A 13,608-nucleotide genomic window follows, 5' to 3' on the forward strand; every position below is an offset into this window, starting at 1 on the left:
TCAGAGCTCCCCAGGGAGGTCAGGTATATATCCCCCAGGAGGGTTATAGGTCTCAGAGGGTGTTAGACATCAAATATTTGGGCTCCTTCCTGTCTGTGCATCTGCTCTGAGTTACTTCCCAGCATCTGCCCCGGATGACAGAGGACTAGAGACCCCCCCTTCATCCCATAATTCAGGCTCCCTGCCAGCATAGCCCATGCCCAGAACTGCCTGTGCATCCTTACTTGAGGGCCCCCAAGTTTGCACCAGCTTCTTGCATTTCTTCCCCGTGTGCTCATGGTGATCATCTATGTGATGTCTTTTGTCAGGTCTCTACAGCCCAGGCAAAGCTGCAATACCTGAGGATTCTGAACGAGCTGCCGACCTTTGCTGGGGTGCTCTTCAACACAGTGGGACTGGTACGGTAATTCAGGATGGGTTGGGAGGTGGCCTGGCAGTCAGTGGTCCTGAGTGTGTGGTGGAGGGGAGAGCCAGGAGAGATGTAGCTCTCACAGAAATTACTTTCCTCAGTCTCATGCTCTGCCCTGCTGGGGTTCTGAGCCCACACAGAAAAGCATTCAGAGCCTCTGCTGTCATTAGGTCAGACCTTCAGCTCCTCAGGGTCAGGGTCGGCTCTGTTCTTGCCAGCCAAGTGGGCAATGACATGACCTGCTCAATGAAGTTGGAGTAGTTTCAGGCACATGTTTATAACTTGATCATGCCCTGGCAACATCCTGACATCTGTCACTGAGGGCCACTCCTAGCACAACCCTGTCTGGGCTTACTGTCTCTGTCAGAGGTGGTCCAGCCTATTACTGCTTGGAAACTCAGGAAAGTCCTGACACCATGGCCCACTCATCTTCATCAGAGGCATCTCCACCCCTCACCCAAGCCACCTCATTTTCTCCATGGCAGGAGGAAAGCCACTAAGCCAAACAGGAGAATGGTGGACCCACAAAGGCTCCCTGCTGCCTGGCTCACGTTTTCATCCCTCTCACTCCACCTCCCATCCAGGGGTTTCCATGTAAGTGTCTCCTCTCTACCATCGTTCCCTTTACCCATATCCATAGTGTCAGCTCTTCCCTGGCTTCCCATGCTTTGCCTCCTGGGTTCCATATCTTGCAGCCTTTGGTCTGCTCTGCCTCCTCACACCTCGAGTTCCTCATCTTGCAGCTCAAAGGGCTGCCTGCAGGGCATCAGTGAAGGCAGAACCACGTGGTGTCTGGTGGGTGTAGTGGCAGAGTGGTCAGAGCTTGCCTCTGACACTGCCTGAGTGGGCAGCATTGGGCAACTCACCTCTGCTGTGGGTGCCCTCCTTTTTTTCCATCTCTGACACCAAAGTAATGACTCTGAGCCAGCCTACAAGTTGAACTATGTGTAAGTGGTAAAAAGTATTTCTTTACTCTTTTTTGCACTGGTCTGCCCAACTCCTCTTCCATGTCTGGCTTGAAGCATCTTTCTAGACCAGACCAAGACAAGTCTCTGTTTCCAGTTAAGGCTTTGGTCTTTCTTCTTTTCTAAAATACATTCACTCCCTCCTTTGCTTCCTTCTCTCAGAGGCAATGTCAGATCAGGCAGATGTGTAACACATTCTTACTTTTGTGTAGTGACACCAGCAAGTCTGAATATTTCATGTGGACAGTCTGTTCAGAACTTTATTTTTAAACAGCCTTGGCATCCTGCTCACTATTCCCAGCTCTGCAGAGGGGCTTAGGGAGGCAGGTTCATGGCACCAGCTTCACCTGCTGCTCTGCAAAAGCCATCCAGGACCTGACCAAGCAGCCAATATTGAATTTTGACTCCATGGAGCGAGCCAGGCATAGTCTGTGAAGCCCCAGAGTGTGTTTATTTCACCCTTGTCTGTCTTTCTTTCTTCCCCATGTGCCTGCACCACCAGGATGAGAAACAGCCAGCCACCACACTTCTGGTGGGACCCCGGCACGGCATCAGCCACGTCATTGACCTGAAGACTAACCTCACCACGGTGCTGTCGGAGTTCAGCAAGGTCAGCAAGATCCAGCTGTTCAGAGAGAACCATGGGGTGGCCCGGGTGGAGACAAGCATCCTGGATGCGAAGGTAGGCACGGGTGTCACCGAGGCAGGCACTGGGGAGAGGGGCCAGTGCACAGGCTGTGGCTGGGGATTTGGGGCCAGCCTTTGAGTGGATGCAAGTCACAAGTGCATGTTGAAGCATCTCCTTGGGGGTTTCTAAGGACTCCAAAGCCCCTTTCACACTGCAGCTGCAGGACGTGTGGTCTACAGCATCTCCCCTGCCACTCTGGCTCCGTGTGCCACACAGGCAAGGAGTGATGCTGAGGGCTGCAGTGCAGGCATGGTGGCATTCTGCCCATAACCCAAACACCCAAGCTGCAGTGCAGGCATTCTGCCCATAACCCAAACACCCACCCAATGGTTCGAGCAGGGTCCTGGGGGAAGATAGGGGTGACACAGGCCAGGCAGGTAGCAAGACTCTTTGGAGGCAGGACAGCACCTCACCTCTGCTCAGGGCTGGAGTGCAGCTACTGGAGGAGACTGGGTGGGGTTTATGTGTTAGCAGCACTTGTGGAACTTTTCAAGCCATGCAGGACTGTTGAATGAACTGGAAGTCAAGAGACTGAGGTGTCAGGCTCAAAGTGTGAGAAGAGATTGCTGTGTGCCCCTGGTCCAGTAAGCCAATCCCTGGCTATCTTGCCCACTGCCTCTGTTATACTCCCTTTGGGTCCACAAAGCAGTCTTTCCACTCCTTGGTGTACATGCACTCCTGAGCTCTGTGTGTCATCATGCTCCATCTCCTGCTAGTTGTTGAGTGGTGCAGTGCTTGTTATGGTAGTCAATACCCATGGTCAGGCTCTGCCACCCCTCCTTCACTCCTCATGGTTCCCAAACCCTTCAGAAGAACTGTCTGTAACTGCATAGAGTAAGAGCTTTACTTACTTCTTCAGCAGCCACAAGGAGATCTTCCACTGGGTTTTGCTCAGGTTTTTAACAAGCTAGGACACATCCCCAGCAGACTTGAAGGCAGATAGATAGACGTTTGTCTCCTCTGGGGCATCCTTGGTGTCACTGCTTCCCTGTACCCAGCTCTTCCCTGCCCCATGGGGAAGGACAGCCGAGAGGCAATGATCAGACAGATACATGCCAAGCGTTCCTTATCTTCTCCTCTCCTCCCATCTTGAATTCAACAGAACAGAGTTAGAATTAAGTTTGAGATAATTAGACAGGAGCAGTACTTGGCAGAGGCTGTCTGGCACAGTGGAGCCAGGACCTCTGTGGGGCATGGAGGTGCTACTGCAAGCAAACTGGTATATTTGCACAAGCTCTCCGAGCCCTTGGCTGTGGGTCAGTTTTGCTGATGCTGTATTCATCCCTTTTTCCCCCCCGCCCCGAGACTGATGAAGCTGAGCTGCTTTGCTGGCTGCCTCTGTGTTTCCTCACCTCCTCCTGCAAGGTCTCTAAGCCTCAGCCCTCTCTACAGCCCTTTCCTTGCATCGTTTCAGTTGTAGTCTTGCAGATGTAATCATAGTGGATTTGTTTAGGATTCTCCTGCTGCCTCCCCTCCTGGTGGATTTTAGCACTTTCTCCCACCAGGCTCATTAATTCCTCTAACTCTGTTTTCCTGCTGCCATTGTGCCTGGTCCAGTAGCTCTGCTGAACTGCAGTAACACCCCAGTAGCCTCTGCCAGAGCCACCTTAATCCTCATCCCCTGTGCTTCAGCTCTCTCCTCCAATAGCTTCATTGATTAATCCCTTCTTTTTGCATTTGTAATTCCATGGGTATTTGGTCAACTGCAATACCTGTAATATTGCCTCTTCTGCATCCCACTGAAGTCAGTTGTTGCCCAGTTGAAGTCCTGGTGTCCTGCTGTGCCTGTCCTAACCCTTCAAAACCCCCAAACCTTCCATGCTGCAGCCTGGGCAGGTGGAGCCCCTCCTTTCCCAGCCTCTCCAGCTGCCTGGACTGTGCAGCAGCCCATCAGTCTCCTCCTTACTGCTTACAGAGCAGGAATAACCAAGGGATATCATCTGCACCATGAGTAACCCTGCTGGTTCATCCTAGTACCCACACCCCTCGGATATGTGTGTATAAAAATCACCATATTAATGCATTAATAATAGGCTGGTCATGACCCCGTGACTGACTGCTCGTGGCTCACTGTGAGCATGGCTGTCCCTGCTGTCACGTAGCTCCGTGACTGTCTCACTGCCTGCGAGAGCTGTGCAGGGAGACATGTGGCATTGGCTCTGCTCCACAGCGCTGCTCAGCCCCGGGGATGCACTGAGTTCATGATGGGGTGCTGCTGTCCCCTCCCTAGCATAGGAGAGGCAGTGTGTCCCTCCGGTGCAGACTGACCTCAGGAGCAACAGATGCACTGGAGGCTTAGGTGATCCTGACGTCCATCTGCTGTAAATTAGGTGGCAATTCCCACGCAGCTTGTCCACAGATCCCACAGTGCTGGTCCCCTCAGCCATGCTCTGCAGCAGCTCTCAACTCTGTGCCACTCCCAGCCCTTTCCTGCTGTAGGAGACTTTCTTCTGTGTCCCCTCTATCCAACCCCACAATTGCTGGAGAAAAGGGAGCTTGCATACATCCCACAAGCACATTGGTATGCAGAGTGGCTTCATCTCCCTGAGTAATTCCAGACAGCTGCCTACAGCCACTGAAAGCCCCTCTGCCTGCCTGAAGTAGAGCAGGGACCCCATTTGTGGATCTCAGCAGGCTCAACAGCACCCTGCCAGTGCAAAAGCTGCTGTTATCTGTCTTCATTTAGCCTTTATCCAAAGGGCTGGATTTTAAAGCCAGAATGTCTGTTCCAAAATGAGGCATATGCTAATCCTACGCAGGACAGCAATGGATGAGGCAGGCTAAGAAAAGCAGGCAAAAAGATCATTACCTCGCAGTGCTAATCTGCTTTCTACAATTATTCTATTGCACTGAACATGTTGCTGGCTAAAGCCCCAGGTTGCAGATAAATCTGTTTCTGCTGTGAGCCACAAACCATTAGAGGGTTGTGCTCCAAGTAGTGTCCTGACTGCTTTGGGGACCTGTCAAATCCATATTGCTCTTGGAAGCCTGTTGGAGCCCCATGGATTGCAGTGCAGCAGGGGTTGTCCCCCTGGGCCATTGTGCTGTGATGCCTGGCTCTGCTGCGTTGTGGGATGCTGGTACTGGGGCAGCTCCCAGGCTGAATCCATGGCAGCTGCTCTCTGGGTTACTGTGGAAATGCAGATGGTCAGTGATGGTTGAGGGATTGTGCAGAAAGGTCATCTTGAATTTCTAAGAGTAGTTAATCAAATGGATTAAAAAAAAGGGGTTAAAAAAAGGAGCAGCCGTTAGCTGGGAGGTCTTACCACCCTGACTGAACCAGCCAGTGCTGTCTAAACATCCTTATCCACTGCTGGCCTGTGACCACAGCCCAGACTCACCTGCCAGGAAGGAGGTGGGGGAGATGTTCAGGTAACAAGCAGGCTTGAGAGAGATGTAAAACCATTTGCATTTATTCAGGAGGAAAAGAAATGGTGTTTGCCTTATGAATTATTCACTAGGTAGTTAATTGGTTTGTTTTGGAACTTTTCCATCCTGAGCTTCAGTTTCTTCTTAAAACAGCCCATTTGAGATACAAACCCAGGGCTGGTACCTCTGCTTTGCCATCTTCAGCTTTTTGCTGCTGTGAGTGTGGCAAGAAGGGGGCAAATCGTGACAGGATCACTCATAGAGGAGCTGCACAACCTCAGGGTAGAGCAACAAAGGCCTCTAGGCTTCTGCTACTGGTTCCAAGAAGGATTGAGTAACCTAGTCTAGTGGGGAGGTGTTCCTGCCCATGGCAGGGAGGTTTGGGATTAGATGGTCTGTAAAGTTCATCCCAGCCCCTAAAAATTCTATGATTCTATGATTGATTCTATGATTTTTGTTCCCTGCAAGGTCTGAGAGAGCTGTTGGGAGGACAGGCACAGGTTTCATCTCAACAGTTACAGAGGGACTGAGACAGGTTTGTTTGGGAATGTTGAAAAAGTTCACAGCCCATGGCTGGGGGCAGGACAGCACTTGCCCATCTGCACTGCAGTGGTGCAAGTGTTTTGCAGGATCACGTAGTCATCCCCACCTGGCAAAGTCTCCTCCCTGCTGTTGCTTCTCCACTTTTCCTCCTGCACTTCAGACCTACTGGTGTTTGAGCACTGATTCTGGAGCTCATAGATTCACTGGGGACAGGGTGGTGACACAAAGTGTCTCCTGTGATCTTTATGCATTAGGTGCAGCTTGTCAGGTCAGGGGCCCTGCATCTCACTGGGACTTCCCCTTCCTGCTGCCTGGCAGTGCTGGGACCAGCATGTGAGAGTGGCAAATGCTTCTGAGCCAGCTCAGAATTGGGCTTCAGGTATGCAGCTCCCCTCCTCCTCAGTGCAGCACTACAAAGTCCTCTTCTACCTCCCAGTATCCCAAAAATGACAGTGCCAGCATCTCCTGCCTGGCACCCAGGCAAGTCCAGCACCCAGATGGGGTGCAGAGAGGTGACTGTCCACCACGCTCACCCAGACCCCCCAGTGCAGGAGGCATGGGGAGAGTTGCTCAGCTCCAGGCTCCCCTGGCTGTGTGGCTCTGCAGCTCCTGCAGAAGCAAAGGGCTTGTTCTTACTGAACTGCCTTTTCTAGTGGAGCATTTCGCCTTTCTGATTTACGCAGCTACACACCACTGGGCTTTTTATTATCAACAGCCTCGACTTTGGAAAAAAGGCTGCTGAAGCGCTCTGAATAAGAATGAAAGAAGAATGCTTGGGGGACAGCCGGCTCACCTGAGCCTGGACAAGCGCCTGCAACTTAAGGGAGGAGCTGTCCCAGGCTGTGCCTCATCCCTGTGCCGGGCTGTGGGCAGGAGCCCACAGTGCTGGCCGCTCGCCAGGCGCGATTCAATCAAAGCCATTGGGGTAATTGACTTCAGTCTCCCAGCAGGGTCTGTAGCCAGCCAGTGCTTAAGCCGAGATCAAGACTTGACTGTGGAAAACAAAGGAAAAATTAATTCAGAAAGGTCCCTGGCTGCTGCTGTGCCTAGAATCTGAGTATTGATGTCGGTGTCCCAGGGGCCCCAGCGTGCTTCCAGCCTGCTGTGAAAATAAAGGGCCACCATGCATGGATGGGGTTCAGCCTTCTCCTCTCCCTCTGGAAGGACCCAAGGAGCCCCTCCCTCTCACTGGTGATGGGATGGTGACCCCTCTGAGTCTTCTTTGCTGAATCAGTGCCCAGACCAGTGGTGCTCCCCCAAGCTGAGCGTGGCAGGGACGTGCTGTGGGTGCTGAGGCCAGTGCCCTATGTGTGTTTCCCAAATTGCAGTCCGAAAACAGTGGAGAGCCCCATCAAACTGACAAGGGTAGGCGAGGCCAACATTACTCCTACTCATGCAAGCAGTAGCTGAAGCCCATCAGATTTCTCCTACATGAAGAGCAAGGCTTCGCAGTGACGATGCACCTAAAGGCTCTGGTTCCTTAAGCTGAATTCATCTTTATTTGCATTAAGCCATTCTGAAATACTGTCATCTCGTAGGAGAGAGGGCGGGATTGAGATTTCCTTTGGCTCGGTACCTGGGTGGGAGGATTCCCGCTCGCAGTGGGATGTAAAGCGGAGCATGTCCCAGCGCGTGGTGACAGCTCCGGCGCCACACAAAGCGCTGCCTGCAGACACCCAGGACTGGAGCCAGCCGGAAACCCGGGAACCAGCCAGAAACACAGGAGTCAGACAACATGTGGAGAGGATGATTTTCCAAGCCTGCAAAGCCAAATTTGATTTGTTCATGGAAAAAAAAAAAAAGAAGAAAGAAACAAACAAGCATCCCTCAGGCATCCATTCAGTGCACATGAAGGTGGCCCAGGTGTGGTGCAACTTACAGAACTGCCTTCAGTGTGGAGGATGCCAAAAGCATCAGCAGGCTCTGGTTGTTAGAAATACCTCAAGCTTTTGGAGTAGCCGGGGAAGAGATGATAGCTAGCCAGGATGGCAGCTGCAGCACGATGGGAAGGTGTAGGCTGGACTTGTGCCTTCCCAAGACACAGCAGCATGGCAAGGGGACATGGAACCAGCATCAAAGCGGAGAGGAGACCCCCACAAGCTTGCAGTCTCTAGAGGTGCCTCTCCATCCACTGTGAGGTTTTGTGGGACCATGCAAGGCACAAGGAGGGCATTTATGAGGCAGAGGCTGCGGCTATTCAGACCCTAAGGAAGGACAGACCTGCAGGTTTGCTGCTAAGCAAGGCAGGGCAGTTATTGATCAACAAGTGGGAAATAGTGGTCCTAATCACAAGCAGCCTGGTATTGATAGAACTGAGTTAACAATGCTTGAAGGAAGGGAAGGAAATGTAGAAGTGAAAAATTGACTGCTGTCTCGTTAGGCCCAGGTGCCTGTATTATTTTATAAACCTGGCAGTGCACCTCAAGTAAATCAGGGAACATCAATTATGTAAATTAATATCCCATCTTTCTACTGCATTGCATTAAAGGAAGCAGGGTAAGATCCAAAGTACATGATAAAAGGGCAGAGATTCAAATGAAATACACATAAGCTTAGGGGTTATAGTACGCATAGATCAGGTCATAAATTAATTTAAATAAGAGGACTGTTAAAATCCTCTAGCATAACCCTGGCCATCAAATTTCCTCCATTCTTCTGTGAAACCTTCACCTTTGTCTGAACAAGGGAACATCCTCCAGAAGGACACTAAGATTTGATTTAAAGACAGGGCATAATAGAAAAAACGCTATATCCTTAATAAGCTAATGCTAAAGTCATCTCTTCTGTCTGGTATAAATGTATTTGTTTTACTTTCCAGAGAGACTGGTTGCTTTGAGTGAAACTTTGAGTGGAAAAGTGTCTTTTCCTCATTAGGCCTAGAAAATCTAGAAAACCAATATGAGTGAAAGATCAAAAGTTCAATAATTTCAGGCTAGCATTAAGCATTTAGATATAGAAAGAGAATTCTCTTTAAAATTTGCTTCTTTTCATGTTGGCACATTACAGGTCAGAGATGAACCTTCTCCTGAGCATCCCACCGGGAATCTGATGTTTAGAATATTTAGAGTAGTAGGATTCTCCCAGTAAGTTTGCTTTTGTTTAAAACTAGCTTTCATCCTGAAGGTGTTGTGGCCCTGAAAAAACTCAGGCAGACATTTCTGCTTTGGCATCCTAGGGGAGCAGAGCCCTCATATCCCTGAAGTATGAGCCCGTGATGCTCTTGCAGCAAGAACGTGCCTGTGAGGAGGAGAAAGAGGATGGGCTGGTTGGCATAGTAGGAGGATAACTTGATGGTTATCCTAGTTAATAACTTGTTCCCCATCAGTCATCAACATCATCTCCTGATTAGCAGCTGGGAAAGAGGTACTGCATTTTGTGACCACTTCCAAAAAAAGTCAGTGCTGGCAGGGCAGGGAACAGAGCTTAGAGGAATTACACCAGTTTTGCTCCTGCTGCATCCTTCCTTGCCTTCTGGCTGCTCTCGGAAGTGTCTGCTCCATTGCACCACTGGGTTTAGAAAATTTAGGAAGATTCATGCTTTTCCAGGTAGCTGCTTTTTTGTCAGACTTGGATGAGATTGATCAGCAAGTTAAAAACATTGCAGGGAGATGCAGAGATGTTGCATGAACCCCTTGGGGACCAGGTCAGTCCTGACCACAGGCACGAGCCCTCACTGTTCTTGCAGGATATTTCCAAAGGAAAAGAGGTCAATCCCATTTGCTGCAAGCCATGGGTATTGCAAGGAAGCCCAAAGCACAGACTACAGTCCTACACAGTTCTTACTTAGAGTAGCCCCCTGCAAAGCTGCCCTGAATTTACCATCTAAAACTCTTAGCACCACGAGTTGGAAATTTTTCATGCACCTGTTCGCAAAGCCAATGTTTGCTCAGCTTGCCTGTGCCAGGCTGTTTCTGCATGATCTCATTTGCCTTGCCTCTGTGGAACAGGTTGACCAAGGTTGTCAATGCCTAAAAATAACATCTCTGTTAGCTGCCATCCCTGATACCTCCTCTTTGTGGCCTGATTTTCCAATGAAACAAGGCTGCTGTGATTGTGTTGCCTCTTCACCTCTTGACCCCATAAATCACTTTCAGATCTGTTGTCTACTTTCAGGGGGATGTGGCAGCAGAGTGGATGTCCCAAAGGCAGTTGAGCTGTTGCAATCTAGGCAAACCTACCTAGGTGAGTGGAAGAGAGAGATTTGGTCTTGTAACCCCACATGGGAAAGGGCTATGGCCATATCTCTGTTAGTGAGGAGCAGTGAAGCTGCCAAGGCCAGGGGAGATGCACAGCCTGACTGCAACAGCTTTGCTTGCATTCAGTATATTTGCAAACAGCCCATAATCCATCAGCAGGACACAGCTCCTTCAGCGTGGGCTCTCAGACCATGGGGAGGTCACCAGAGTGCTGCCAGCAGCATGGGTGGATGGATTCAAGCTGCACCTGAAGTGATTTAATCCCTATTAAAAATATTTGAACACTTGACAATTAGAGAAGAACTCTACTGCAGCTTCCTTGTCAAGACATGAGAGTAATCATTTTTAAGACGCCTCCCTAAACTGTAATGCTAATCACTATGAAGATTCCTCTTCAGAGCAGAGTGCCACAGTTAACCCCAGCATGCCACACACTGACTGCTGGAGGCTGTTCTGGAGACTGGACTTGCTTGGAGACCTGGTAGGAATCTCACAGCATCTTGGTGTGTTGGGTGTTTTTCATTTGTAGGCCACAAACATCAGTCAGCATGGTTGTATTTCAGTCCTGTTGCCCTTTAGGAGGACCAGTCCAGGGTATGCTTCTTGCCAGTCCCATCTCTGGATGGGTGGGAGTATCCTGAAGCAAAGGTAGCTGAGCAAAAATGGAAATGGGTGTCAGAGATCCTGGTACCCAGCTTGGGTACTGGCACTGCACTGCAGGCTGGACAGTGAGTGCTGACAGGGAGGAACTGAAGGTCCATGACTCTGTGCCACTCTGCCTTGGTGTCCCCGAGAGCTGGCTGTGAATCTCTGGCATGGTATTCACACATAGCGGAAACTACCCCCTAGTATTCCTTTTATAAAGGGAATTCGCAACCCACCTTGGCCTCTTCATTTCATCTCCAGGTAGTGGATGTTTATCAGCCATTGCTTCTCTCCCGCTGGGCTTTGCTCCCTTCCTTGCTGCTAGCCCTCCCTCGCTGCTGTGAAGCAGAGAGGGGAAAATGCACAAATATCTCTTCGTTCAACAGATGGCTTGAAAAACCCCAGAAGGCTTAGCCCTATGTGGAAGATACTTGTTTGGAGGATGCTTCATACTCAGAACTTCAACACATGGTTTCCTTTCATCACTTATGTAAAGACTGGAGCTGGGCTAAGAGGTGTCACCCCCCTCACCACAGCATGCCTGCCTCCTTTGAGCTATGTGGAGAATCTCTTCGCTTCTCTCTCTCTCTATCTTGATACTTTCCCTTTGGTCTGTGTCATATCAGGTTTATTTTCCAAGATGCAGAAAGAGACTTGTCAAACAGGCAGGGGCAGAGCCTCTCAGTGGAGGACGTTCACTTTTCAGGTTATTTCTCTTCCATATCAGGTTATTTCTTTTCCTTTCTCTTCTTGCACAAATGCCAAGGAGGGACCTTCTTTACCCTGGCCCTAGGCGAAATCTGCCCCTGCCAGGGGCTGGCATGGTTTGGGGATCACATGCAGGTCTGCCCAGGGATGATGGCTTCATACCAAAGTTTATTGCACTGTGTGGTCCAGAGCGTGATGTGCTGGTATAAGGCAGGTCTTCCTTTGGCAGAAGCAGCTTGGTGGCTTAGAAAGGCAAGAATTTGGCAGAGCACAGAACCGGCCAGTGGGTATCAGGAACCTCCCATGGTTATAAAACAAGAAAACCAAAACAGTTTTAATGCCTTTCACACTGCGTAGGCTTAAGTGGGTTTTAAAACAGGTTTGGTGTGCCTTGAATGTGGTAAATGAGTTCTTCTGAGTCCTGGAGTGTGCAAGAGACTGAGCATGACAGGACAGGCAGCCTGAGACACAGCAGCAGCTAAACATCCCCCAGTTGCCTCAGATAAGCCCTGTACCTGGGTACAAAGGTCCTTTAGGTAGGGGTGCTTTGTGCAAGGGGTAGATGAGGACAGGAGCTGCCTTGCCATAGTAGTTGAAGGCACTGTCAGGCTTTTTTCCATCTTGGGTCCACCTTGAGCAGTACTGGGGGCTCAGACTGAGTGTGGACCATCAACTGAGCCATGTTAGCATAGGCTGCTCTGTCCAGCTGGGTCCCAGCAGTGCACAGGATCTCACTGGATGGGTAGGAGTGAATCCCATCCCAACAGCTTCCCTGGGTTAGCTAACCTTCTCCTTAGGACAAGCTGAGAGTTGAGGAGTCACACTGTCTGCTGCTAGATTGTTGCCATGAGGTTATATGTGTCACACAGATCGTGTCTGATTTTTATTTTTCTTCAAAGCAAATATCTTTTTTAGCACGCAAATAAATGCTCTCCTAAAAGAGAAGGCACCATCTGCTCCTAAGCACAAATTTAATTTTCCAAAGGGTTAGATTTAAATAAGATCCACAGGCACAGAGTGGTAGCTGGGGGAGCTTGTAATGGGGTTTGGCCCCTTTGGCATATTGCTTGAAGCAGATGTCTTAGTTTATGGGAGGGAGACATGGTATTTGCAACGAAACAGAGGTTCTGGCAGCTGGAGACTCCACAAACTCCCTGAGCTCCTGAGGTCCTGATGGTTAAAGTGGTGCTTGCAGGTAGGCTTAGAGCATTGACATGCAGATCAGAAGGCAGTTGCATAGGGGCCCTGCCACTCAAAGTCTGTGCCCGGCTGGGCTCCATCTCTTTCCTCATCCTTAGGAGAATAAACAAGTGGGAATCACAGCTGCAGCAAGATGCTTTCTTGTGTGCAGCCATTTGTTTGGTGCACTGGAGCAAGGATGTGCACCTGGCCATTTTTTCCTGTGCAAGTGCTAAAAGCTCCAGCCAGCTCACCACTTCCATCAGTGCAGGACCCCAGCACAGCCCCTGCCAGCTGAGCCTCGTGGCCCTCATGCACTTTGCCTCTCTTGCCTTCCAGCCGCTGGTGTTGCTGATGGAGTGGCCTGAAGCCACCAACTTTGCCTGTCTCATTGCGGGCTACTGCCGTCTCCTAGTGGACTCCAAGAAGATGATATTGTCCAGGGCCCCCGGCCAGCCACCTCCACCTCAGATTATCAAGGCAGGTACGTTTCAGCCTCTGCTTTCTGTGCGAGCCCCTTCCCCAGTCTCCTCCTCTTCATCCTCCCTCCACCCAGGCCTCTGCAGCATTAGGAAGGTGAAGGGTTTCTCTGACACCTCCCTCTGCCCCCATTCACCCTGAGACCCAGCAGACTCCCTTTGAACCAGAAGCAAGGAGTAGGGAAACAACACCATATTTTGGATAATCTCTGACTTGTGGTGTCAGCTCAGGCTCTAAACGCTCACTGTGAGTATTTTGGCAACTCCTGGAGCAGATCCAGTTTGAGGAGACCTGTAGTGCTGCCAGCTAAACACTGGGTCCTCACAGAACAGCCTGTGCACTGCCGCAGGGATACAGCACACACGCCTTGGCTGGCATCCCAGCTCCAGAGACCAACGTGAGCATATGTGCTAAGCGGACTGCATT

At 50.4% G+C, this 13,608-nt stretch overlaps 1 protein-coding gene across 1 annotated transcript in view; it reads left to right on the forward strand.

The window, feature by feature from the left end:
• FRMPD3 (FERM and PDZ domain containing 3) overlaps nt 1-13,608 on the forward strand; it is a 28,525-nt gene that overhangs the window by 6,270 nt on the left and 8,647 nt on the right. The window contains 3 exon segments of the mRNA XM_009071774.1: nt 309-398; nt 1,877-2,056; nt 13,042-13,186. Of these exon segments, the coding sequence (XP_009070022.1) occupies nt 309-398; nt 1,877-2,056; nt 13,042-13,186 (415 nt within the window).

The sequence above is a fragment of the Acanthisitta chloris genome, unplaced genomic scaffold, assembly GCF_000695815.1.
Source record: "Acanthisitta chloris isolate BGI_N310 unplaced genomic scaffold, ASM69581v1 scaffold13513, whole genome shotgun sequence".
Taxonomy (NCBI): Eukaryota; Metazoa; Chordata; class Aves; order Passeriformes; family Acanthisittidae; genus Acanthisitta; species Acanthisitta chloris.